Genomic DNA, 27566 nt, shown 5'->3' on the forward strand with positions numbered 1-27566 from the left:
ACGAAGAACCCTAGCCAGGAGGGCAAGGACCACCTTATTACCATTGCTACTACTCTGGGAGCTGTTTCTGGCTGAAGAGACAAAAATGACTAAATAGACAAAAATAAAAATAGGAATAAAAGCTTTTGCTGGCGTCACTTTGGGTTGCACATAAACCAGACTGGTGCCTGCAGCTTAGGATAAGCTTTGCAAGAGGTTGGCTGTACGAACTGGAGGTTTAGAATTAACAACTAGAGCGAGTCATCTCCTGTTTCCTGAATTCAACAGCTTTGCTGAATTTTGGCTGAGCGTGAAAGCTCTGCAGCTTTGTAAGGGGAAATCAAAATTTCAGAATTTGCAAAGCATTTCACTTTCGAATTGCTCATATATCACTGACCTGTCCCAGCTACAGTATTGCAGGGACTGTGCGGAGGAAGAGATTTGGGTCTGAGAAACCATACGCAGGTGCTCAGAGGCTATAGGATGAGCAGGAAATGTGTCTGGATGTTGTTTTTTTAACAACGAAAGGCTCTGTGACAGTGACAGTTTAGGGTCCCATTAAATGTATACACCACTTGATTATTTTTTAAAAAACCTCAAAGTGGTTTACAAAAGAGATAAAACAATGAAATTGTCAATAAGAAAAATGAACAACAAGAATATAAGACTTTCAAAAAGCTAAAATAACAATAGACTAAAACTGGAATCGGCTAAACAGCTGGGTGGGCTTGTCCAAATGATAATGTTTTTAGAAGATGCTGAAAAGAGTACTGTAGGGAGGGAGTTCCGAAATTTAGGTACTGCCACACTAACAGACTGAGTCCTTACAAATGTGGAACAGGCAGGTATTATGTGGAACAGTGCCAGTGTACATGAGGGCCGGTTTTGGAGAGAGTCTTCATGTACTCATCTTTTTCTTCTATAATTACGGCCAATGGATACCCCAGTAAAACCAGGGGGGCCCTTCCTGTCTCTTATTCTTCTTCCAGCCTCCCCTTTCGCCACCAAGGCCAAGCAGCTGCGCTTGCGAAGGGATGACTTTGAGATCCTGAAGGTGATTGGACGAGGGGCTTTTGGCGAGGTGAGTGCCAGTGGCGGGCGCTGTCTTTGAGGGGGACATAAAAACACCTGCCCTGCGAGGATGCCCTCACTCCCTGCTACAGAATTTTAAAGGATGAGACCATACCCTCCCCTTCCCTGTCTGAAGCTTTTGCTGGAATAAATTTGATCCAGGACAATTCTTTGCAAGTTTACGCAGGTGTAAGTCCCATGGGCATATTCCTTATGGGCAAATGCCTGGGATAGTGGCCCTTCATTCTTTTAAGTTCAGAAAGGGCAGGTTCTGAATTGATCTGCAAAGGAATGCATCCTTTTTCCAAAATCCCAGGCGTTACGAGACCCTCAGCCCCACCCCACAGGGTCTGGGGGAGGCAGAGGTATATTTCTGAGCCTAGAGGTCCAATCTAATCTTACTGGCTATCGCCCAGCCACACTGGCAAAGATGGGCCAGAGGTTTTTGCACCAGAAAGCATGATGGTCACTTTTTAAAACAGTGTACTCTATCATGGACAATTGGCTGTGCTTTAATGATGACCCAAAGTCTGCCACCAGAGTAGGCTGGGGAGAAAATGGGTGACGGTCTAAGTGTTGTTGTCCCTTCTCTGCACCAGGTGGCGGTTGTGAGAATGAAACAGACAGAGGAGGTTTATGCCATGAAGATTCTACACAAATGGGAAATGTTGAAGAGAGCAGAGGTATGTGCCCCGTCATGTGCCAGGACCTGTCTGAGAAGCAGAAGACGTTTCTTTCAAGGCTGATGAGTACAGAGCCTTTGGGGGGGTCCATTTAGCACAAGAGTGGGGAGCCAGAAACGAAAAATAAAATGAATTCCCTTTAGATCTTAGCTCCTTTCTCTCTGCCTTTTCCTCCCTGCAGACGGCTTGCTTCCGGGAGGAGAGAGATGTGCTGGTCCGCGGGGACAGGCAATGGATCACCACCTTGCACTTTGCCTTCCAGGACGATCACTACCTGGTGAGCCTCATTGCACAATGCAGTGCTGGGGGAGAAATGGGAGGTGGGAGAGACTTTTCTATCGGAAGGCATCATGCCATCTTCCTCACCTTGGTGACCTCAAGGTGTTTTGGGCTGCAAGGGTCATTGCCCCTGATTATTGGCCCTGGCTGGCTGGGGCTTCCCAAAACACCTGGAGGGGACACCAGGTTGGCTAACACTGCTCTCGGGTCTTAGAATTATAGCAGAGGGTACCCCCAAAGGTCATCCAGCCCAGCCCCCTGCAATGCAAGAATCACAACTAAACTGAAGAGTTCCTGGCAGGTGGCCATCCAACCTTTGTTTCGTCTTGGGCAGAGAGGAGATTTCCCCCAGCCCTCCTCTCTGGTAAACTGGAGATGGCGGAGATTAGAACCCAGGACCTTCCTCGTTTGAAGGCAACAGAGAGTCAGTGGATGTGTGAGCCCTACTGAGTCCTACCCCCCAGCCCACCGTTCTTTCGTTCTTCTGTAATTCACTCCTCCTTTCCGCAGTACCTAGTGATGGATTACTACGCAGGAGGGGACCTCCTCACCCTCCTCAGCAAGTTTGAGGACCGCCTGCCTGAGGACATGGCTTGCTTCTACCTGGCTGAGATGGTCCTGGCCATTCACTCCCTCCACCAGCTCCAATACGTTCACAGGTAAGTTCGTCTGCCTGGCTCTGGAACTGGCAAGGAAACGCCCTCCTGCCTCAGCTTCCTCACTCCCAAAATGGGGAAGAGTGGCATCTGGTCTCCCTACTAACCCCAAGTGGAAGCAGAAGATATTGGCATGCAGGCAGAGTTTCCTCTTCTCTCCCTTTTATCTGTTTCCAGATTAAGACCTTTAGAGGCCCTAAACACTTAAAATATTTTGGTGGCCCCATATATATCTAATTCAAAATATGAACAATCATAAAATTTTATTTTTTGAAATGAAATAAAACCTGCAGTAAGGTGGATACTTTTGTATACTTTCACTTTACTTATATTTGAGATTTTTTCCCTCCTTTTTCTAATTGCAAAATCTTTGATCAGATCCTCAGACTAATCTTACGTCACACATCTTCTTGTATGGTTAGTTGAGATAAGGCATCCAGTCTTCCTTGTTGCAGTTGTTTTGTTGGGACTTTTAACTGAGAAAACGAATACCTAGCTGAGCTATTTGTGACTATCAACGTTAAAAATCCTGCAATGGAAAATTTCTTCCCTCGATGCCCTAAGCACGTGCTTATTTTGCTTAATGGTTAATCCAGCTGTGGCTTTCATCCCAGCCTGCCAGACTCTCCTTCCTCTGGAAGACAGAAGTGGGACTCTTGGGGTCCCTCTGGCCCCCAGACCCTCAATGAGTCCCAGTTTCAGGCCCCGTTCCCTTCTGGCCACTGACCCCCGGGACTCTTGCTCACCACTGTGGCTCCCCCCTCTGCAGGGACATCAAGCCGGACAACATACTCATCGACACCAACGGGCACATTCGTCTGGCCGACTTTGGCTCCTGCCTGCGCCTGCATTCAGATGGCATGGTGAGTGTCTGGGGGGGGGCTGAGAATCACTAGGACTGACTCTGACCCTGACCCTCCTGCTTGGGTGCAACCTGTGATGAATGGTCCTTGGGGTGTGGTGACCCTCAAACCCCCAATCTAGAGGAGGTTGATTTACGATATGATACAATACGATAATCTTTATTGTCATTGTCCCATGCAAAACAACGAAATTGAAAAAATCTACATCAGACATTCAAAAACCAACAAGCCTGCTATCCCAGCTATCCCAGCCTGGTTAACCCCCTAAAAACTCTGATACCCCATAATTAAATACAATATACTCCCACAGAGACTACCTTACACTGCATTTAAAACCAAAATCACATTTGGATAAAAACTGTTTCTCAGGCGGCTAGTCCTAGTCCTAGTCTTTATAACCCTGTACCTCCCAGAAGGCAGAAGCTGAAAGAGATTTATTTATATCCCAGCTTTTTCTCCAAGGAGCTCAAGGTGGGGCACACCCTTCTCCTCATTTAATCTCCACAACAACATCCCTGTGAGGTAGGTTAGACAGAGATGCAGGGACTGAGGTCAAGGTCACGCCCAGTGGACTTCATGGCTGAGTGAGGGGATTCGAACCTTGGTCTCTCCCAGGTCCTAGTCCAGGGGCAGCAAACTTTTTCAGCAGGGGGCCAGTCCACTGTCCCTCAGACCTTGTGGGGGGGCCGGACTATATTTTTTTTGGGGGGGGGGAATGAACGAATTCCTATGCCCCACAAATAACCGAGAGATGCGCTTTAAATAAAAGCACACATTCTACTCATGTAAAAACACCAGGCAGGCCCCACAAATAACCCAGAGGTGCATTTTAAATAAAAGGACACGTTCTACTCATGTAAAAACACACTGATTCCCGGACCGTCTGCGGGCTGGATTTAGAAGGCGATTGGGCCGGATCCAGCCCCTGAGCCTTAGTTTGCCTACCCATGTCCTAGTCCGACCTTCCAACCACTACATCGCACTGCCCATCGGGGAACGATGCAGCTGAGCTGGAGTCCAGATTCTCTCCCTTCTCTGCCCCCTCAACCCCCAGGTGGAGTCTCCTGTGGCTGTGGGGACCCCTGATTACATCTCCCCAGAGATCCTGCAGGCCATGGAGGACAGGAAAGGGAAATACGGCCCCGAGTGTGACTGGTGGTCCCTGGGGGTCTGCATGTACGAGCTGCTTTTCGGGGAGACCCCGTTCTATGCCGAGTCCTTGGTCGAGACCTACGGCAAGATCATGAACCACGAGGTGAGTGGGGCAGAGCAAGGTCAGGATGGGGGTAGGGGAGGCAGCTGTGGGGCAGCAGAGCAAACGGGAGAATTGGTGGTGGGCCTGTTTTCCTAATGCCTTCTGTGTGTAATCTTTGGATACGGCTGGGGAGGGGGAGGAGGGCTGATCCCACCGTTGGCGAGGTAGATTAGGCTGAGAGGCAGTGGCTGAGTTCAAGCTCATCCCCCAGTGAGCTTCATGGTGGCAAGAGTAGGAATTTGGGCTCTGGTGTCTCTCCCAGGTCTTAGTCTGACCCTCTAAACCAGCCTTTTTCAACTTGTGGGTCCACAGATGTTGTTGAACTACAACTCCCATCACCCCTAGCTAGCAAGGCCAGAGCTCAGGGATGATGGGAGTTGTAGTCCAACAACATCTGGGGACCCACAGGTTGAGAACCACTGCTTGAACACTCAGCCACATGGTCTCTCTGTTTTATTTTTATATTTCTATCCCTTATTTCCTCTGAGGAGCTCAAGGCGGTATACTTAGTTCTCCTCTATCCCATTTAATCCCCACAACAACAACAACAACCTTATAAGGTAGGTTAGGGTTGAGAGGCAGTGACTGGCCCCAAGGGCACACCTAGTGAGCCTCATGGCTGAGTGGGGATTCAAACCAGGGCCTAGGCCAACACTCAAACCGCTACACCACATGTTATTGCTCCCTCAAGACTGGGGGTGGGGGTGGGGGTGCAAGACCAAAAGATCTGGCATGGAAAATGACTCCCTTACCCCCTGTTTCTCTCCTCTGGCTCAATCTTTGCTTATGCTCCTGAGGGAGCATAGGTATTCCTCTCCTTTTATTAAGTTTGTACGCTGTCCTTCCTCCCAAAGGAGTGTGGTGAAGTCAATTCAGAATACAATTCAGAATACAGTGGTACCTCAGGTTAAGAACTTAATTCGTTCCGGAGGTCCGTTTTTAACCTGAAACTGTTCTTAACCTGAAGCACCACTTTAGCTAATGGGGCCTCCCGCTGCCCCGCCGCTGCACGATTTCTGTTCTCATCCTGAAGCAAAGTTCTTAACCCAAGGTACTATTTCTGGGTTAGCAGAGTCTGCAACCTGAAGCGTCTGTAACCTGAAGCGTATGTAACCCAAGGTACCACTGTAAAACAAAACTCTTAATCTCAGGGTTATGGGTTCGAGGCCCATGTTGGACAAAAGATTCCTGCATTATAGGGGGCTGGACTAGATGACCCTCATGCCCCCTTCCAACTCTGATTCTCTGAAAAACCTATTTCAAACATTCAAAAACACTGGATACAGACATAAGAAGAGCCCTGGAGAATCAGGACAGTGGCCCACCTAGTTCAGTATGCAGATTTATTTTAAGTTCCCAGCAATCTCTACCTCAGTCTCTATGCCCTCCTTGCCCCCAGAAGCGTGGAGGATGCCTGTTACCTGCTGCGCCCCCTGATTCCCCCTTGGCATCTCTCACACTCAGGACCACCTACAGTTTCCGACGGACATCACCGACGTCTCGGAGAGTGCCAAGGACCTCATCCGAGGGCTGCTGTGCCGGCAGGAGCTGCGCCTGGGCCAGAAAGGCATTGAGGATTTCAAGCGCCACCCCTTCTTCAAAAGCATCGACTGGGACAACATCCGCAAAAGTCCCCCGCCCTACTTGCCCGAGGTGGCCAGCCCGGCCGACACATCCAACTTCGACGTCGATGATGACATGATCAAGGAGTCGGTATGGGAGGAGCTTGTCTCACTTTCAGGGCTGTTCTAATACAGTGGTACCTCGGGTTAAGAACTTAATTCGTTCCGGAGGTCCGTTCTTAACCTGAAACCATTCTTAACCTGAGTTACCACTTTAGCTAATGGGGCCTCCCGCTGCCGCCACGCGATTTCTCTTCTCATCCTGAAGCAAAGTTCTTAACCCGAGGTACTATTTCTGGGTTAGCGGAGTCTGTAACCTGAAGCGTCTGTAACCTGAAGCGTCTGTAATCCGAGGTACCACTGTATAGATGTTATACGTGGGGCTGCCTCTGAAGGTGGTTTGGAAACTTCAGCTGTTCAGAGTTCAACAGCCAGGTTGCTCACCCAGGGTAAGACTGTCTGAGCATATAACACCAATCCTGGCCCAACTGCACTGGTCACCTGTTAATTTCCGGGCCCAATTCAACATTGCTGGTTTTTCCCATAAAGTCCTCTGTGGTTTAGGACCCCAATACCTCAAGGACCATCTCTCCACATAGAAACGGACCCAGACCCTGCAATCGTCATCTGAGTGGCGACATGAGAACAGGGTCTTTTCAGTGGTGGCTTCTTATTTGTGGAATGCTCTCCCAGAGAGGCTCGTCTGACGCCATCATTGCATATCTTTAGGTGCCAGGCATTCCTCTTCAAGCAGGACTTTGGCTGTCAATGGTCTATAACCTTTTAAAGTGTGTTGGTTTTAATATTTTCGCTGCGCTTGTTGTTTTGTTTTTGGGAAAACGCCTGTGGCGAGAGGAGGCATCTAAATAATAATAATAATAATAATAATAATAATAATAATAATAATAATAATAATAATAATGGCAATGTGCAAGGGGTGGGGTGAGTGCTAATAATTTCACAGCCATAACAGTGCCACCCATTCCCAAGAGGGGAGGTGCAGCACATTCAGGAAAATTCCAAGGTTTGCAGAAGTATTGTTGTTGTTGGTGTGTGTGTGTGCCCCTTGAAGTTCCTTCTAACCCTGCGATTCTATCAATTTTTCCCTTCCTTCCTAGGAGACACTTCCGCCTGTATCCCACGCTGCCTTCTCTGGCCACCACCTGCCTTTTGTGGGATTTACCTTCACTTCTGGGAGGTATGTGGAGTCTCCATTTTATTCTCACACATTTCAGTATATGTGGTGGGATTTGGGGCTGGGGGTGGTGGGTGGGATCTGACAGAGAAAGTGGCTTGAGGTCCCCCTTTGTAGCTGAGAGAGGATTTGAACCCTGGATTTGAGCACCCCCAACTCAGCCTTCTAACTGCTTGTTATGTACTACTCAATCTCAGCTTTGGCAAATGTGAAGCCTTGCCAATTTGTTTCACTCACCCTCGTTGGTTGTTTGCCCGAGGCTTGCTGTGTTCATGCAAATGTATGCAAAACAGACAAGGGCCCTGACCCTGCAACCTCCTCTCGTTATCCCCTGCAGCCTCCTCTGTGAGAGGCACCCGGCCTCCCCCTCCAGCACTGCCCGCCTAGAGAAGAGAATCCGCCACCTGGAACGGGAGAAAATGGAGCTGGCCCGGAAACTGCAAGGTACTTATTTGCCATATGCCACATCTGTCTATCTGTCTGTCTGTCTGTCTGTCTGTCACATTTCTGGGAGTTGTAGTTTGGTAAGGGTGCTGAGAGTCGGTAGGAGACTGCTCATTCCCCTCCCAGAACCACAATTCCCAGAGGGTTTTAACAACCAATCCCTCACCCCAGGGAACTCTGGGAATTGTAGCTCTGTGAGGGGAATGGCAAGGTTTCCTCACAACTCCCAGCACCCTAAAAAACCACAGCTCCTAGACTTCTTTGGGGAGGGGGGAACCATGGTTGTTTAAAGTGGTGCTCATGTGCCTTAAGCTTACTGTGCAGTTGGGGGTCTAAATTTCAAGTCTAGTTTGGCCCTGAATAAGGCCTTCAAAATAACCGTCAACTGACTCAGGAAGGACCTGTCTCTCACTGACAGTGAACCACAATGGCTCTAAAAGCCAAGGTGGAGATCTGGACTACAACTCCCATCGTGCTTGGCCATTAGCCATGCCGGCTGGGGTTGTTGGGAGCTGGAGTCCTGCCACATCTGGAGGGCAGAGGTCCCCCATTCCTGCTCTGTGGGGCTCAGAGGCTTGGGGGCAGGCAGTGGGGAGGGACCTATCCTGCTCACGGGCTTCCCTTCGGAGCATCTGGATGCTAGGCTAGGCAGACCGTGGAGCTCATATTGTGTTTTTTCGCCCTTATGTCACCCCTGTGCAGATTCTCTGGCAAAATCCCCTTCCAAGACTCTGGCCAAGGACTCTGAGTTCAGGAGCCTCCAGAACGAGATGGCGGCTTTGCAGAAGCAGTTGGCAGGTACCTGGGCGCTGGTGGGGCTTCGGGAGAGGCAAGGCCTTCTCCTCCTATTCCTCCCTGAGCTCTTAAGGGCGCAGGGGGCAGCCTGCCCTGTCTTTAGGCAGAGGGAAATGACCCTTTCAGGTGCAGAATTATTATTTTTACTACTACTACTACTACTACTACTACTACTACTACTATTAATAATTGTAGCCCGGTTTAGGGAAGTCTTTAATATTTAATGCTGTATTGTTTTTAACACTTGATTAGAAGCCGCCCAGAGTGGCTGGGGAAACTCAGCCAGATGGGCGGGGTATAAATAATAAATTATTATTATTATTATTATTATTATTATTATTATTATTATTATTATTATTATACCCCACCCATCCAACTGGGTTGCCGCAGCCACTCTGGGCAGCTTCCAACATGATAAAAACACACCAAAACGTCAAACAATAAAAACTTCCCAATACAGGGCTGCCTTCAGATGTCTTCGGGAAGACATTTGCCCCATTTGGTAGGATCGCAGAATTGTAGCGTTGGATGGGAACCCGGGGGTCATCTAGTCCAACCCCCTGCTATGCAAGAACCACAGCTAATGGATCCTTGGCGCTTGGCTCAGAAGGTCACTGGTGCCGGCAGCTGGAAGGGAAGGGGGATCTCTAGATTGCATCTGGGGCTCATGTACCTTCCCTTCCAGAGAATCGGTTGGAGAGCGACAAGGTTCAAAGGCAGCAGCTTGACCGGGTGGAATCGAGACAGGTGAAGACCCTGGAGGAACGTGTGAGGATTCTGGAGGAGGAGAAGAATGAAGCACTACAGGTACCGTATACCACCTCGGTCCACTGTGGGGGATTTGGACCATCCCATCATAGCGTTGTGGTAGTTTTTGGCCAAGGAAAAGCATTGTCTGTTCTGCCAAAGAGAGCCCAGGAGCTCCTAGCCTTCAGATTCTGCAAGGGGGGGGGGCCTCTAATAAGGACCTCAATGGGGTGTGTGGAGCCAAAATGAAGGACAAGGGGAAACTATCATCATCCTCCAGGGAGCCCCAATGTTTGTTGAGGAGAACCAAACATGTGAAAAAACACTAGGGACACCCAGAAGAACTCAAAAAGGATTGAGCGTTCTTGATGGGATGTTAGAAGAATGGAAAAGGGATTGGGGAGTGGGGAGTCAAAAGGAAGGAATGGGTGGCCGGCCGGCCTGTCGAACAGGAACCATTCCCCTTAGCGGGCAAGGGTATTCTGCAATGTTTTGTTGCAGGTTTCACTTCTTACAAAACGCCCCTCCATCCTGACTCTTCACCTGGAGAGATGCAATTTACATTGTTCCCATTTTCGCAGCAGGCAAATCAAGGCTGATTTGCATGTTCACTAAAACGGGGTCATTTTAATAGGGTTTCATGGCAAACGCTTTAGCTATGGGAGGAGAACGAGGGGATTCCACATCATAAGCAATAGTTGCTTGGGGGGCAGGAATCTTAAAAATGAGGACTAGAAACAGTCCTCCTTTTTTGCTTTACACTAAAGCGTGTTCATTTTCGAGCTTCTGAACATTTTGAAGAATCTGGCTGATTACGTTCCAGTAAGCTAGAGCCCCAGATGCAGCCCCCTTCTGCAGGGAAGGCTCCCTCTCTTGGAGGCTTGAGCATGTGGGTCCAACTTCTACAGCGCCTTTATTTTGTTTTTATTTATATATTTCCTTTATATAACCCACCTTTTCTGCAAGGATCTCAGGCTGGTGCCCGTGATTCTTTCCCTCCTCATTTAATCCTCATGACACCCCTGTGAGGTAGGTCAGGCTGAGAGGCAATGACTGGCCACCAAGGACACCCCCAGTGAGCTTCACGATGGCTGGGTGGAGATTCGAACCCTGGTCACTCCCAGGTCCTGGTCCAACACTCTAACCACTACACCACCGCTGTCTCTCTTTTTGGGGGGGGCAGGATCTGGCCAAGGCCCAGGAGCAGCTCCAAGCTCAGGCCTGGGAGCTGCAGGAAGAACAGCTGCAGCACAAGGAGACCTCTGAGGAGCTGCAGAGTGCTGAGGCCAAGTGCGGGGAACTGCGAGCCCAGCTGCTGAGACACTCCCGGCAGCTGCGGGAGCGGCAGGAGGAGACGGAGGCAGCCTCGCGGAGGGTGGAGGGGCTGCGCAAGGAGCTGGCTCGCTCGGAGAGCGGGCGCAAAGAGGTACCCCCACAATTTATTTCGCCGTTCGTTCCTTGCGTTTATATTCCTCCTTTCCTCCCCAAGGAGCACCAGGTAGCGACACAATTCTCCCCCTCCTCGAATAATCTTCACCACAACCCTGCGAGGTAGGTTAGGCCGATGGGAGTTGTAGTCCAAAATACCTGGGAGAAGACCATTTGTGATTCTTAGATCCTGCATTTATTTTTATTTTGGGGCCTGATTCAGCAGCTAGGCTCTTCTTACGGATAGCTCAGTTTGGTTAGAGCGTGGTGCTTGCAGCGCCAAGGTTGCAAGTTCGATCCCTGTAAGGGAAAGCTGTATATTCCTGCATTGCTGGGGATTGGACTAGATGGGTCTCTCCCAACTCAATGATGATGATGATAATAATAATAATAATAATAATAATAATAATAATAATAATAATAAGTGATAAAACATCAGACATTAAAAACTTCCCGGAACAAGGCTGCCTTCAGATGTCTTCTAAAAGTCAGATACAGTGGTACCTCAGGTTAAGTACTTAATTCGTTCCGGAGGTCCATTCTTAACCTGAAACTGTTCTTAACCTGAAGCACCACTTTAGCTAATGGAGCCTCCTGCTGCCACCGCGCCACCGGAGCACGTTTTCTGTTCTCATCCTGAAGCAAAGTTCTTAACCTGAAGCACTATTTCTGGGTTAGCAGAGTCTGTAACCTGAAGCGTATGTAACCTGAGGTACCACTGTAGTTGTTGATTTCCTTGACATCTGATGGGAGGGTGTTCCACAGGGCGGGCGCCACTACCGAGAAGGCCCTTTGCCTGGTTCCCTGTAACCTCACTATGATTCTTTAGGGCCGTTTCCATAGATGCTGGATGTTCTTAGGACATATATCGCACGGATGCATGAAGGAAACTCTCAAGGAAGCCACTTCCTGGGCCTCTGTAGCCTCAGAAGCTGCTTGGGGATGGGGAGTAGGGCAGTAAAGACCCCAGAAATCTGAGCCCCCAGACCTTCTTCCCCCACCACAGTCAGGTGGCATCTACAGTCAAGTGCTTCTTCCCTTTTGTAGCTGGAGGCTCGGATTGAGGGTCTCATGAACGAAGTCTCCAAGCAGCGGAAGGGGAGAGAGAGGGCCGAGCAGCAGCTGAGGAGGCTGAAGGAGGAGCAGGAGGAGCTGAGGGTAAATACAGCTTGGCAAAGTGGGGGAAGTGGGGAGGGAGATGCCCCACTGTGAAGAGGGTCATCATGCCAGGGGGGCATGGCAAAAGGCGGAGGGATGGGTCTGTTCCTGGCTTGTGCCAGTTTTGCAGGTAAGGGCAGTAGAGGCCCAGTATTGCCAACACTGACTGGCAGCAGCAGCAGCAGCTCTGCAGGGTTTTGGGCAGAGGACATTCCCAGCCCTCTCTGCAAACGCCAGAGGTGGTTGAACCTGAGGCCTTCTGCATGCAAGGCAGATGCTTTGCCCCTGAAATCTGATGGCCCTTTCCACGTCTTTATTCCATCTCATTTTCACTCTGTCCTGTCTTGTTTCCAATGCACTGCAAATTCCCACCCACCTCCAAATCACCAAAATTCAAGCTTTGGGAATATGCATTTCAGCCTAAAGGGTGCATTTTTGAACATGTTCTATGCAACAACAACAAAAAAGTGCATTGGCATATGCGTTTTGGTACTTTTTTTTGAGCCAAGAACTGTGCTGCAAAATTTGGAGAAGTGCAAAAAACCCCCAGAAGGCCACCTGCATATCTTTGCATTCCTCTGGGGAAAGAGGTCCAGGTAGGTTTGCATCTGCCCTCCTCTCCGAATGACTTTGCTGCCCCCTGCAGGTGAAACAGAACGCGTCCTTCTTCCTGGCCTCTGGCTCCAGGCGATCAGGAAGTGTTTCCTATACCACAAAGGAGGAGGTGCGAGGCCTGCGGGAGGCGCTGCAGACCAGGGAAAGGCAGCAGGAGGCCTTCCGAGCTGAGATTGCCCAACTCCAGGAGCAGCTGGAGAAAGCCAAGGCTGAACGGTGAGGAGAGGCAGGGATCCGCTTGGAAGTGGGGTGGCGAAAGGAAAATGGAGTGCAGTGGGTTGGTCAGAACAAAGGAATAGGAAAACTAGAATGGCATCTATTTTGTTAGGCCACAGGCCACAGCAGAATAACACAGCAAAACATAACCCAGTATAAACTTCCAGAAGGCTGCAGAAATCACACTTGAAGTCAGAACATTCCTGCATTGCAGGGGGTTGGAGTAGATGGCCTTTGGGGGCCCCTTTCAACTCTGTGATTCTCTGAACATTAATAATAATACCACTAATAATAATAATATTTTTTATTTATACCCCGCCCTTCCCAGTTCAAAAAACCGAGCTCAAGGCAGCTAACAACAAATTTAAAACATTTAATTGATACAACAAAAAACAGCATAAAACACAGTATAAAATGTGATGCATAAAAGATATACATGCATTCTGTGTCCCTGAAATAAACAAAGCTTTGCTTTAAAAACTAATAAACATTACTAAGAGGAAGAGAATATAAAAATCTGACAGGTGGCATCAGTAGATTTTTGTCAGGATGCAGTCGTACTCTTGTGCCTTTATACCACAATGCCATCTTCACCGGCCAAAGAAACATGATCCTGGCATTTCCATTCTCTGCAAATGGCGTAGGGGGGACAGGTGATCCAGTGGTAAATGGGAACTATGGGCTGGATCCAGACTAAGTTCTCTTTGCATTTAGTTCCCATGGGAACTAGTGGGGCAGCTTAATTCAGCCTTCCCGAACCTGGTGCTCTCCATATATTTTGAACTACCGCTTCCATCAGCCCCATCTGAATGATGGGAGTAGTAGTCCAAAACAGCCTGGCTGCCTGGGGTGGATGGGAGTTGTAGTCCAAACATGCAGGGGGAGCGCTGGGCTAGAGAAATCTGGATCCAACCCAAAGAGACCACATTCTTAGGTTCACTCCCCAGCTCTCAGTTTGGAAAAGTTGACTCCCCATCTCTTCTCTCTCTCTCTCTCTCTCTCTCTCTCTCTCTCTCTCTCTCTCATTGCCTTTCCTTCCTAGTTGGGGAAATCTGGATCCAAAGGACTGGCACAAAGAACCACACAGTTTGCTGCCCAGGGAAGGTGTCAGTGCCCTGCATTTTGGAGACCAGGTATGCATACATTTACCTGTGACTCTTGGCTTTGTGGCCAGGGATGCAGCCTCTAGATTGTGGCTTCTGCAGGCGGCTTCTCCAGAGCCACACACTTCTCAGGTGCGATACCAAAAAGTCAGGAAGTCCCCAGTCATCGCTTAAAATAACGCTGAAAGCATGAAGTCCTCCAAGTCCTTGATTCTGTCCTTTTAAATACTTGTCACCTGGATATGAGATCTCCAAGATCCTCAAACACAATGGTCATATAAGCCATCTCTTTATCTCTTTCTTTTTTACTGCAAAGTTCTCTGCAGGCTTATTCCTGCAGAAGTCACTCAACCCCACCTGGCAGAGGGAAGAGGGAAGCTTGTCTTCTTCACATCTGTCTTTGCTTTTTTCCTTTCCTGCAACAGGTGGATTCACTCGGCGCCGATAGCCCCCAACAGGATCAAGAACAGTGCTCTTCAGAGACCCACAAGTTAGCCTTTGCCAACTGGGAGATGCAGATCACGGACATCTTGCGGTGGTGAGTTACCAGCTGTGCACCTTCTCTGTGTAAGGCCTGTCACACGGAGCAGTGATGAAGAAGACAGGGGTGCACCTGAGCATAAGCAGAGTGGGTCCCCCTCCCATAGTCTCTGGTGATTCACCACAGCCTGCTCCCAGATTCAATGGGGAAGGCATAGCTTTCAGGCTTGAGCTGCAACACCTTTGTTTTGGCAAATTTAACCACTGCTTGTCCTCCGCAGTAGAGTCAGGGCATAACCTGTAGCCCAGGCATAGCCAAACTCGACCTTCCAGATGTTTTGGGACTACAACTCCCATCATCCCTGACCACTGGTCCTGTTAGCTAGGGATGATGGGCATTGTAGTTCCAAAACATCTGGAGGGCCGAGTTGGCCTATGCCTGCAGTAGCCACTGATAGCCATGCCCTCCATGAAGTGGTCTAACCCTCTTTTAAAGCCACCTAATTTGCTGGCCGTCACTGTGTCTTGTGGGAGGGAGTTCCATAGTTTAACTCTGTGCTGCATGCAGAAGGGCTTTTTTCAGTGTTATAAAAAAAAAGACTGAATGAGATAAGTGCTGGAGATGCAAAGAAGTGAAGGGAACATTGTTTCACGTGTGGTGGACCTGTAAAGCGGTAAAAGAGTATTGGGAAATGATCCATAATAAATTGAAAAAAATGTTTTAAAGTACTTTCCCAAAAAAATCAGAGTCCTTCCTGTTGGGGATAATTCAGACTGAAATTCCCAGGTGTCAAAAAAGGTTATTTATGTATGCTACTACAGTGGTGCCTCGCAAGACGAAATTAATCCGTTCCGCGAGTCTCTTCGTCTTGCGGTTTTTTTGTCTTGCGAAGCAAGGCTATTAGCGGCTTAGCGGCTATTAGCGGCTTAGCGGCTATTAACGGCTTAGCGGCTTTAAGAAAAAGGAAACAAACTTGCAAGAACTCGCAAGACGTTTCGTCTTGCGAAGCAAGCCCATAGGGAAATTCGGCTTGCGGAACGACTCAAAAAACGGAAAACTCTTTCGTCTTGCGCGTTTTTCGTCTTGCGAGGCATTCGTCTTGCGAGGTACCACTGTACTGCAGCCCGTGTTTTGTTAGCCCCAAAATGGAAAACAAGCGAGGTCCCAACCAAAGAAGAGCGGCAGCTTAAGTTGGTAGAATACACACAGCTTGTAGACTTAACATATAGAATAAGAGAACAAGAAGAACATACGTTTAGAGAAGATTGGAAAACATTTATTTGAATATATGGGAAATAATTGGGTACAGCTGAAAACGCTGGCAGCATTAAGATAAATTCAACAGTGTAAATAAGCTTTGATGGGTGCAATAACGAAATACTGAATGGTATAGTTTTTGTAAAATATGCAGGGATTTATGATATGTAAAATGAACCATGCAAAGAGAAGGGAAGTCATTTCTAAAGGATGTAAAAATGAGTATTTTAAATTGTAAAACAGAAAATTCAATAAGAATTATATACAAAAAAGAAGGGCCTTTTTCATCTGTCTTGAACTCTGTGTGCCTCTTTGCCTGCATCTCAGGGTGAGTGATGAGAAGGAGTCGAGGGGCTACCTCCAGGCCATGGCGACCCACATGATGGAGGAAGTGGAAGCACTGAAGCAGACGGGAGCACAGAGCCCCAAAACTCCGGTAAGAGAGCCTGTCTCGGAGCCGTGGACGCCTTGAGAAACTGGGGAGGGGGGCTCTTTCCCCCTCTGCATGTCTCCCCCTTTGCAACCCACATTCTGGTTGCCCCAGTGAGAAGAAGCCCTTGCCCCCAGAGGCTCAGGATCCCTGGTAGGGATGGGGGCCTCTTCCCCCTTCCCCCTCTTCACACCCCACATTCCAAGAGCTCCGACAGTCCCAGGATCTCTGCTGACATTTCCCCCTGCTGCCTCCTGCTCCAGGACACCCTCTGGAAGGCGCGGCGGCTGCAGAAAGTGGAGGCGTCTGCCAAGTTGGAGCTGCAGTCGGCCCTGGAGGCCGAGATCCGGGCCAAGGGAGGTGTCCAGGAGGAGCTGGATAAGCTGAAGGTCTCACACCTGGCGGTTGAACGGTGAGCAGGCGGCAGTGGTGGTGGCGGCAGGTGGTGCACAGGCAAGAGTAGGGTTGGATCCTGCACCATAAGGTTTCAGGGCCCAAAGCTGTGTCAGGGACTAGCAGAATGGGAGGCACCAGCCGGGGAACCCTCAGAGGAGGAAGAGTCGGAGCCAGAGGATTGGTGGTGGGACACCAAGGAGAGATCAGAGGGAGAAGATTGGGAGCAGGGGCTGGATGCCAAAGGGGCAACAGGCTTTAGTGAGCAGGAAGAGCCGGTGACAGGGAGCAGCTCAGACTCCGAGGCTGAAGCAGAGGATAGGGGAGTCAAGAGGCTGCTCAAGAATCTGGGGACTCTCCCTCTCCTACTGCAGCAGGCTCCCCCCACCCTCCTCTCTGAAAACTCACAGAGCAGAACAGAGGTCAGAGGTGTGCAGACGCAGTTTGAGACTGCTTGGGAAACATCTGGGAGAGGAGGAGCCTTAGGAAAGGTGGAAGGCAGGGACATTCAGTCCTGGCGACTGCTCCGTAGGGGCAAGAACTACCGGGAAAAATTGCTGGACTGGATTGAATGTTATTTCCTTAAATAGAGAGTTCAGTGACAGCCCTGCGTCTTTTGAAATGGCCCATGTCTGACTCCAGCCCTGATGACTTGAGACCTGGGCATCTGATGATGTCACCAGAAAGTGTCTATGCATTAATTTGCAGAGATGGAGGTTAACTGGGAGAGGAGGAGCTGCAGTGGAAGAGGGCAGACTCCCTCCCCAAGAGTCTGTGCAATAATTTGCAGAGACGGGGGTTAATTGGGATTAACCTATGACGCGAAGGGAGAGGCCTAGGGAAGCTAGAAATTCTGCACCCCATGTTTTTACAAAGGCAAGATAGAGTTTTGGGGCACTTTGCAAATCCTCCCCCTACCAGCTGGCAAAGAAAGACCCCTTGATGGGTCCATGACACAACCCCGTCTCCTCTAAATGTTATACCTGGAGTGAAGGGAAGCCCCTCTTACTGGAGGCTGAATTTCCTTATATGCCATAAAGTCATATTTATCTTTTCCTCTATCTGTGTCCCAAAGCCAGTTGCAGGAGGCAGAGAAGCAGAACCGGGCTCTGCGCCTGGAGCTGGAGAAGGCCAAGGGAGAGCTGAAAGGACGGTCCCAGGAAGGTGAGCTTCAGGCTGGGTTGTGGATGGCGACAGCCCACCCACAGCCCCCACAATGGCATATCCCAACAGTGGGGCAAGAGGTGGGCCTTTGCAGAATGTAGGGGGCCGGTCTCTCCATTGCTCAGGCCCGAGGGTGCTGTAGTCGTGAGGATGCTGGACTAAAACCTGGGAGAGACCTGGGTTCAAATCCCCCTGCTCAACCACAAATCTCCCTGGGCGAGCTCACTCACTGCCTCTTAGCATAACCTACCTCACAGGGTTGTTGTTTCGGGGATTAAATGAGGTCTAGGCCTCCAAGAGCTTCTAAAGAAGGGGGAAGTTTTCAGAAGGAGGGGACAGGGCAGTGAGCACACCATGTTTGCATTCAGTCCGTAGGGTTAGGTGTCTTGTGTTGTACTGTAAAATACCCACAAACCCTGGGGGATTCTATGGGGAAAGGGCTTAGCTCAGCAGCAAAGCACCTGCTTGGCATTCAAAGGTCCCAGGGTCAATCCCCAACATCTCCAGGTAGATCTGGGAGATGCTGCTGCCACTTTGTGCAGACAACACTGGGCTAGATGGAGCCATGTTTCTGTTCAAACCAGGCCTTTATTCAGATCCATGAGAGCTGGCCCTTGCTTCCCTTTTAGTGGAACACCCTTGCTTGGAGGGGGGTAGAGCATCTTCCTTGCCTGCAGGAGGCCGCAGGTTCAGTCTCCACCATCTCCTAGCCTGAGACCCTGGAGAGCCGCTGCTGCCAGTCAGTGTAGACAGTATTGAGCTAGATGGACTCAGGTTCCTGTGCCAGCCAGTGACAACTGTGGTTAAGAACAGGGCCCATTCCCAGAGTGTGTCCTTTCTCTTCTCTCCTGACAGGCACCAAACACCAAGGACCTCTCATTCCGTTCCTCTCCTTCCGAAGTGCCAGCGTAAGTCTTTTTGTGAAACAAATATAGTCTTCTGTATAAAAGGTGACTCTCAGTTTATGCAAGGGATAAACGTTCTGGGGATCGCTCATAAAGCCCAAACCACAAATTCTCAGTGGAAGGGTTTCATTAAATAATATGTTTGAATGTTGAATGTCTACGTCTAGAGACAATGGATAAAGCAAACACCAGTAGATGCACTGCTGGCTAAGTGTTTAATGGTTTTTGCATTTGTGGTTTTAAAAAAACCAATAAATGGCAGGTGGGATTGCCAAAGTCTTTTTTCTCCAGACACCCGCTCCCTTTCCACCCCTTTTTTATTTTTAAAAAATGCACACAAGTTTAATACACATAAGTTGTGAGCTATACTTGTATCTGATGTCAGTTGGAGAAACCAAGCGGCAGGATCTCTGGGCTCAGAAGAGAAGTGGAATTCGAATTGTACTCCTTCGTAAGAAGGCAGGAAGAGCCTGCCTGCTGGATCAGTCCAAGAGGTCTGTATCCTGCAGCTTCCTGTTCTCACAGTGGCCAGCCAGATATACATAGATGCCTGTGGGAAACCCGCAAGCAGGATTCAGGCACAAAAGCAACTCTCCCCACTTGTGATTCCCAGCAATTGGCCATGACAAAGTTTTTGCTGCCTCTGACCGTGGTGGCAAAGTATAGCCGTTGTGCTTAGTAGCCATGGATGGTCTTGCATTCCATAAAGAGGAGCTGGTTTTCCACTGTGGGACGTTGGCCGGGCCCAGCAGAGCTGCTCTTATGTCCTTAGGGCTTCTGGGGAGGTTTGTGTGTTAGCAAAAATCTGAATTGTGTCCAGTTAAACGCTCTGCTACCTGTGTTACCCTCTTTGCCAGAAGGATGCTATCGTTTTTGGGGGTGCCCCAGATTCCCAGGAGGCTCGGAAGGCCACCGAAGAGGTCCAGCTGCACCCCGAAGGGCGGAGGAGCCTGCGGTCCAGCGTGAGTAGCCCTTTTGGCCATCCCAAAACAGGCCAGCTCTGGAGTGGCGAGGCTGCCATTTTCCTCTTGGGTGGCTTTAAGAAATGATTAGACAAATTCATGAAGGAGTCGGTGGCCATCCCTGACTCCTGCGGGAGTAAGTTCCACAGTTTAACGATGTGCTTCATGAAGAAGGACTGTATTTTGTCTGTCCTGAATCTTCCACTTGGCTGTGCACAGGTTTGAGTGTTACGCATTGTGCTGACAGTGGTGAGGAGATGGGTGTTGGGAGGTTTGAATGAGCCAGGAGACCTTCAAAGACAGAAGCATGATGATCTCTCCCTACTGTTTCCTCTTCTCCCCTCTCTCCAAAGGTGCCACATTCAATGTCTTCCACCCAATCCATTGCGGGTTCTTCAGAGAGCAGTAACAGTTCTGGATCCTTGAAGGTAGTGACAAGCACTTGGCCTAAATATATTTCCCTCCCTTGTTTCTGGACTGAACCCCGCTTCTGAGGGGGCTGCCCTTTTTCCTCCCCAGGCCTTTCCAAACTGAGCTCTGGATGGTGTAGCAGGAGGGTGCTTAGTGGGGAGGGAAAGGCCTTTTGTTCGTTAAGTTGAATAGCTTTAATACAGTGGTACCTCCGGTTGTGAACAGGATCCATTCTGGGGGTCCGGCCACATCCCGAGGAATTCGCAACTGGAGGACCGCTTCTGTGCATGGCGTGGTTTAGTGCTTCTGCGCATGTGTGCGGCGCATAGAGACCCAGAAAAATACTTCTGGGTTTGCCGCTTTCACAACCCGAAGTTTACGTTGCCCAAGGGTAACGTAAGCCGAGGGTCCACTGTAGGCTGATCTATCTTTGGAATAAAAACCCAAAAGAAACCTGTTTGCTCTGGTCCCTGCACTTTTAAGGAGGGGATGTGTATGTGTGTCTATGTGCTTTTAAAAAGATTGAAAGTTGCCTGGAGCTAAATAATATGTCTAATCCTTCCTGCGCCCCCTTCTCTGCTCCATTTCCCCAGCCCAAATCGCACAGCTTCAAAACCCACAGCTTTTCCACACCCACCAAGTGTATGCGTTGCACATCCCTCCTGGTGGGGCTGGTCCGGCAGGGCTTGACTTGCGAAGGTGAGTGGCATCTTGTTAGGTGGAGTGAGAAGGGGGTCCAGATCAGGGGAGGTCCTCAGGTTCGGTCTCTAGGTAGGGATGTGAAACACCCCTTCCCTGCCTGAAGAGTTGTGACCCAGCCTGGTGCTGTAGAATAGGAGAGGGTTCAAGGTGGGGGGTAGGGTCCTGTTGATTCATTTTTTCTTTAATTCATAAAATTCATACATCATTGCAGTGGCTCAGTGGGGCCTGTTGGCTGCCTACTTACGCTTCCTCCTCCGTTTTACCAGCCTGTAACTTCGTCTGCCACGTATCCTGTGCTGGAGGGGCCTCCATCTGCCCCCTACCCCCTGAACAGCTCCAGAAAACCTTGGGGGTCAACCCAACAAGTGGAACAGGGACGGCATTTGAGGGGTTCCTGTCGGTAAGAGGTTGAGTCTCCCCCGAGTCTGAGAGAGCATGGAGCAGTCCATGTGGACAGGGTGGCTGTCGCCGGTTCAGGGATCTGATTGGGCACATTCTGCCAAATACACACCAAGAGCCCAACGTTGACTGCAATGTTGAAAAGTGGGAGAAAATGGAAGTGGATGCTTCTAAAATGGAGACACTGCAGGAGCCCAGCCTCCTTGAGGATGAAAATTGCTCCCCTTCTGACCATCAAATTGATCATTGGATGAGTGGGAAGGGGGAATAACCTTCCTCAACTGATTTGCTAGGAAGAGGGAGGGGCTGGGTGCCTGGGGGTGGGTCCTGCGAGATAGTGGGGTGACCGGACCAGGCTTTTGGCCACACACCCTTCTGGCATGCTGCCCCCAGTGATTTGGCCAATGGTGGTCAAAAAAGATTTGCCACCCTTGGTATAGGCGATGCTGGAAGGGGAATGGGACAGACTCCTTGCAGCTGAAATAATGTTCTCTGATTGTACCACCTTCACTCCCCAAAAGGTGCCCAAGCCTTCCGGGGTAAAGAAAGGCTGGCAGAGGGCTTTCGCCATCGTCAGCGATTTCAAGATCTTCCTGTTTGATGTGCCAGAGGGGAAGGCAGCACAATGCGACGTGAGCATCATGCACGTTACAGACATGAGGTAAGCAGGTACACCTTGCGCAGGAAGTGGCGCTGTGGGCGGCCGTGGGGTGGAGGTCTGACAGAGCCTTAGTATTTTCCGGGAATCCTAAATGAAGAAGGAAACCACCCATTATCTCTAGGGGTGCCCAAGGAAAGATCAAACAGTTCCATTCCCCCCTTCTGCTTCTTTTTGTTTGTTTTGATTCCACTGGTTTTCAGTGGAATACGCAGCCGGGGTTGTGCTGCCGAGAATTCCATGCTTTCCACCCAAATGCCGTCTGCTTCGATTGGCAGAACTGCCACTGCTACAGGTGCCACATAATAATACCCCTTCCCCATTTGTAAGAACTTGAATCTTTTGGTGGGGCAGCACCTGCACTTTGGAACTCCCTGCCGATTGACGTCAGGGAGGCATCCTCGCTGTGCTCTTTTCAGCGCCTTCTAAAAACAGTGCTGTTTAGACAAGATGTTTAGAAAGTGGGTGCAAGATTTAACTTTTTGAAAGTCTGAAATTATTGCTGTTAACTTTTCTTACCGAGAATATTATTGCTCTGTCTGTGTTGTAAACTGCTTCAAGGCTTTTCTTAAAAACAGTGTATATACATTTAATGAAATAAAAAAATAAAATAAATGCAGGCATTCCTCTAATCCCTGAGGAGAATTAGACATGCCAAATGTCATAACCAAGGATGCCAGGTGATATTGGGGGTGTGGTGGGGAGACACACCTTAGCTGGTGCCAGCACACCATGCAAATTTTAGGAGAATTCAACCCAGGAATTGCCATTTTCAGAGGCAGCCCCAGGTAGTCCTTAATTCTCCCTTGTCACCTGGGTGAGGGAAATAGCCCAAAATGAAAGAGAGAGCAATGGGGATTCCACCTCCATCGCCAAAATTATCTCATCCACTAGGATGGGGTGGGACGAGGAGAGCCGTGGCCCCCCAGAGGTTGTTGCACTCCCATCTTACCTGACTGTTGGCCATGCTGGTTGTGGCTGATGGGAATTGTAGTCCAAGAACATCTGGAGGGCCCTGGGTTCCCCATGGCTGCCCTGAGGTAGCTTGCTGTGGTTGTGGTCCTGCAGATAACACAAGGCTCCCCTTCAGCCTCCACTCAGGGGAGAGAGGGATGTCTCTAAGGCTCCTGTTTTTCTTTTGGCAACAGGGATGAACAGTTCTCCGTGGCTCCAGTCCTGGCAGCAGACGTCATCCATGCCAGCAGCAAAGATGTGCCCTGCATATTCCGGGTAAGGAAGAAGAAAGGAATGGAGAGAGGAGCCCCCATTTCTCAGAAGACATTTTTCAGATGAAATTTCTGAGGTGTCTCTTTTCCCCTAGAAAAAAAAGGCCATTCTCTTCTGAATATTCTCCAACAAAAGTTTTTTGTGGCAGTTTCCATTCCTCTCTGCCAATCTCCTCACCCCAGCCACCTTTCACACAAACTTTACTAACCTGGCGCCCTCCAGATGTGCTGTACTACAACTCCCATCAACCCCAGACACCACAGTGAGTTGTGCTCATTAGGGACAATCAGAGTTGTAGTCCAAATTATCTGGAAGGCAGCAGGCTGGTGAGATTCCCTTTAGAATAACATGAGATCCGGGGCCTTGGGGAGGATACAGAATGGAGGCCGGACTGCCATACGATGGCTACTCCTGACCCTCGCAGCAGCAGCAGCAGCAGCAAGAAACAAACAAAATCTTAGGGGGGGGGGAAGAGGTTGTGCTACAACGCACAGGGAGCCCACCCCTAAGAAACCCCAAGAGAATTTTTCTGTCCCCTGAATAAATTTGGTGAAATGATCTCCCCAGTTTACCTGACCACAAAGAGGGTGGGTGATATTATGCACGACCACAATCTGAGGGGTGAGAGACTTTTGCGGTTCCAGGGCTTGGTTTCCTTGAAATGAGGGTCAGCGAAGATTGTGGTGTCTTTAGGGTCTATGGTTTTATTTACACATCTCTACAACTTGAGCATAGGATGGAGGGGCTCACGGTGTCAACACCCCAACAGATCTTGCTTCTCCCTCAGTCGCAGCTTTGGATCCAGCACAGAGCAAACAGGTCTCTGTGTCTCCAGCTTCCAGCCTGCTTTTCCAGCTCGGCTCACATTCACCGCACTGGCTGTTGTTCTCCTCCCTAGCAGCTAGATGGGTTGGGTGGGTGGAGGAGACCCAGGCACAGGCTTGGAGGGCACCATCACTTGGCTGCATCTCTTGCAACCTGCTCATTCTTTTGGGATGCTGATGAGGACACTTAAGTGGCCAGCTAAGGCCACTGTCTTATCAAAAATCACAGAATTGTAGAGTTGGAAGGGACCCCTGAGAGTCATCTAGTCCAACCCCCTTGCAATGCAGGGATCTCAGCTAAAGCATCCACAACAGGTGACCTCCCAACCTCTGCTTAAAAACCTCCAAGGAAGCAGAGTCCACAACCTTGTGAGGGAAACTGTTCCACTGTCGAACAGCTCTTGCTGTCAGAAAGTTTTTCCCAGATGTTTAGCCGGAATCTCCTTTCTTGCTGATGCCTGACTTGTTCAGCAACCACCTCCATTTCCTACTAACCCTCCCTGGGGACCACAAGAATCGAAAGGGACACAGGCCATCATCCAGACTGACCCCACCCCACCCCAACAAAAAAACCCACAGCGCTATAAAACAGAATAAGTAAAAATCTCTTTTTTATTTTTTATCAATTTTTTTATTGATTTTAACAGATATAACATATAAAACATACAAAAGAAACGATATTACAATACTAAAAGAAAAAACAAACAAAAATAAAAACACATATTCCTTCTGAAGTTCTTTTTAAATTCCATTATTAACTGACTTCCTCGAATCCCCCCTAACTGAATTTCATTGTATCACCTCGTAACTGTTCTCCAAAATCATCTTTCTACTACTATTTACTCCTTCAATTTACTATCTTCATCTCTTTTCTTATTGACTTAAATCCATATTACTATACAACATTCTTATTCTAATCCTAGGCCTATTTGATACTTTCAAGTAGCTTCTAATTATCTTATATTACAATATTTAGCTAGACAGAATAAGTAAAAATCTCAATACAACTAGCAACATGATGCAGAGCAGGGGAGGAAGAGATCTGGGTCCTAGCAGGGAGCTGGGGACCCTGAAAGCCATGTAGTCAAGGCAAGGATTCCTCCATCTGGGTACCCCTGAGGCCAGCTCCCCTTTCCTTCTCCTCCTCCTCTTCCTGGCAACCTTTGGATGACCTGGAGTTTCCTCTGGGCTCGGATTGCCCCTCAGGGGCCAGAACGACTTACCTGTGCCTCCATCCTCAGGTGACGGCCTCTCAGCTGAGCTCCCCGCACACAACCAGCTCGATGCTGTTCCTGGCTGACAGCGAAGGGGAGATGAGGAAGTGGGTGGAGGTTCTGGCGGAGCTTCACCGCATCCTGCGGGAGAACCATCACCACGACCGCACCGTCTACATCCTCAAGGAGGCCTACGACAACACCCTGCCCTTCATCCCCCATGCCCTGTCGGCAGCCATCATAGGTACGCATAGGGAAGAGGGCAGGCCTGCTTTCGGAGGGAGGGAGAGGGTGCTGGAGGCAAAGCACCCTAAGCTTCAGCCATTGGGGCTGAGCAAGGCTTGGGCAGGGCCCTCAGCGCTCCTATCAATGAAATGCCTGATCTGCCTGAGGGCAGAATTTTTGAGTCTCTAACCGAGAGAAGGAAGTGTGTTTCTAATGTCATCTGTTCCCTTTTGCAGACAGAGAGCGGATTGCTTTGGGTACAGAAGACGGCCTGTTTTTGATTCACCTCCGGACAAATGGTTTAGTATTGTTTCGAATTACATAGTGCTGTAATATTTTGGGTGCCTGGGGACTCTAAAGCAGGCTTCCTCAACCTTGGCCCTCCAGATGTTTCAAGACTACACTTCCCATCATCCCTGACCACTGGTCCTGCTAGCTAGGGATCATGGGAGTTGTAGGCCAAAAACATCTGGAGGGCCGAGGTTGAGGAAGCCTGCTCTAAAGGTTTTAAACTCCTCTGGAAACTGTAGCACTGTGAGGGGAATAGGGGTCTCTCAGCACTCTGAAACAAACCACAATTCCCAGGATCCTTTGGGGGGGACTGTTTAACCTATTAAGATCGATATCCCTCTTGCCTAGTCTACAACTGCACCAAACTGCTCCTTCCCTCATCCAGTTAATTTTTTGCTTGCTGATGGCCTCTGATCTGATTTCTCTCTGATACAAACCTTGTGTCATCACTCCACCTCTATAATTTACTCAGTCACAGTTTCAGTTTTCTATTCTCCTTTTACCGATCTATATATCTTATCGGCTTTCCCCACCTTAATTTTTTTAAAAAACCCAATACAGCATGGTCGCGTCTTATGTGCATTTAACTTGCGCAATTTCAACCACATGCAGTCAAAGGCAGGCTGGTTGAAATCGCACGACTTAAACACAAGCAAATTTAATGGGGAGCAAGAATCTCTCCAGGTCTGGGATGCTCCCGCGGGATTGCAGGAACTTGGACAGCCCCACAAGATCTTGCAAGAGCACCCAAGGACCTCCCAAGCCAGTGCACAGAGACGGCCTTGTTTCCTAAGCAAGGCAGAGAGCTCAAAAGCTTTTTGCACTGAGGAAACCTGGCGCAAAAATAGGATTTAAGTTCTCTGCCTTGCTTAGGAAACAAGGCCCACTCTGGGAGCCATTTCTGGGAGCCCTGGGATGCTCATGTGGTGGTACTGTTCCAAAGACTTGAGTATAATAATAATAATAATAATTTATTATTTCTTCCCCAGCCATTCTGGGCGGCTTCCAACAAAACATCAAAATACTGTAATGCATCAAACATTAAAAGATTCCCTTTTAATGTGTTTTTGCATCTGTGCAAAACCCTTGGATTCAAACCCCCATGTAAGATGTAAACATATTTAGGGGAGGAGGAATTACTGTTCACTTCTGGCCTGTGTCCACCCCCGGTCACCTGCCATTTCCTCCCCTCCCTCTGCAAATTCACAGTTCCTGTCCTTAGCTGGTAACGGAGTTGTGCCTCTTCTTTCCCTGCCCCAAATTCCCCCCCACTCCAGATGTGCTTCAGGTTGGGGACTGCCGCCGGGTGCAGCTGCTCCTGGTCTCTCCCAAGGCCCAGCTGCTCTCCGTCCTCTGCGGCAAGAACCACAGCCTCCGCATCTTCTCCTGGGCGGAGCTGGAGACCCCGGAGGCCATGGGGACCAAAGTGGTGGAGGCCAAGGGCTGCCAGGCGGTGGCTGTGGGGCTCGTCTGCCGCGGGACCACCCCAGTCCTCTGCGTGGCCTGCAAGCGGCAGGTCCTCTGCTTCCAGCTGACGGCCACGCGGCCCCCCCACCGGCGCATCAAGGAGATCCAGGCACCCGGCTACGTTCAGTGCTTGGACATCCTGGGCGACCGGCTGTGCGTTGGATGCCCCTCCAGCTTCTCCCTCTACCCTCTGCTCAATGAGGGACCCCCCGTGAGCCTGCCCCACCCCGAGGACCGCCGGGCAGCCGCTGTGACCCACATGGAAGCGCTGAAGGCTGTGGAGGTCAGCCTGAGCGAGCTGATCCTCTGCTTCAGTGGCTTTGGCCTCTACGTGGATGGGCAGGGGCGCAGGAGCCGCCCCCAGGAGCTGATGTGGCCCGCGCCTCCCCTCAATTGCTGTAAGTGCCCCTTTTGGTTGGGGTTGGGGGGTCTAGATTATTTAAATAT

General features: G+C 49.6%; 1 protein-coding gene across 3 annotated transcripts in view; it reads left to right on the plus strand.

The window, feature by feature from the left end:
- The window catches only part of CDC42BPG (CDC42 binding protein kinase gamma), a 63437-nt gene that overhangs the window by 22800 nt on the left and 13071 nt on the right, over positions 1-27566 (plus strand). For 2 of the 3 annotated variants that reach the window (XM_081174020.1, XM_081174021.1), the window contains exons 2-30: positions 969-1060; positions 1650-1733; positions 1915-2010; positions 2523-2671; positions 3438-3531; positions 4586-4786; positions 6251-6499; positions 7527-7606; positions 7941-8047; positions 8750-8845; positions 9528-9649; positions 10773-11015; positions 12065-12175; positions 12822-13006; positions 14049-14139; positions 14535-14647; positions 16175-16283; positions 16541-16689; positions 17746-17834; positions 18690-18742; positions 19597-19701; positions 20055-20129; positions 20706-20811; positions 21081-21214; positions 21735-21874; positions 23020-23101; positions 25164-25380; positions 25598-25660; positions 26930-27517. In XM_081174020.1, coding sequence (XP_081030146.1) covers positions 969-1060; positions 1650-1733; positions 1915-2010; positions 2523-2671; positions 3438-3531; positions 4586-4786; positions 6251-6499; positions 7527-7606; positions 7941-8047; positions 8750-8845; positions 9528-9649; positions 10773-11015; positions 12065-12175; positions 12822-13006; positions 14049-14139; positions 14535-14647; positions 16175-16283; positions 16541-16689; positions 17746-17834; positions 18690-18742; positions 19597-19701; positions 20055-20129; positions 20706-20811; positions 21081-21214; positions 21735-21874; positions 23020-23101; positions 25164-25380; positions 25598-25660; positions 26930-27517 — 4023 coding nt within the window. The remainder of the gene's footprint in view (positions 1-968; positions 1061-1649; positions 1734-1914; positions 2011-2522; positions 2672-3437; positions 3532-4585; positions 4787-6250; positions 6500-7526; positions 7607-7940; positions 8048-8749; positions 8846-9527; positions 9650-10772; positions 11016-12064; positions 12176-12821; positions 13007-14048; positions 14140-14534; positions 14648-16174; positions 16284-16540; positions 16690-17745; positions 17835-18689; positions 18743-19596; positions 19702-20054; positions 20130-20705; positions 20812-21080; positions 21215-21734; positions 21875-23019; positions 23102-25163; positions 25381-25597; positions 25661-26929; positions 27518-27566) is intronic. The other variant, XM_081174022.1, reaches the window with a different exon arrangement.

The sequence above is a fragment of the Podarcis bocagei genome (assembly GCF_964188305.1).
Source record: "Podarcis bocagei genome assembly, chromosome: 16".
NCBI classification, from domain to species: domain Eukaryota; kingdom Metazoa; phylum Chordata; class Lepidosauria; order Squamata; family Lacertidae; genus Podarcis; species Podarcis bocagei.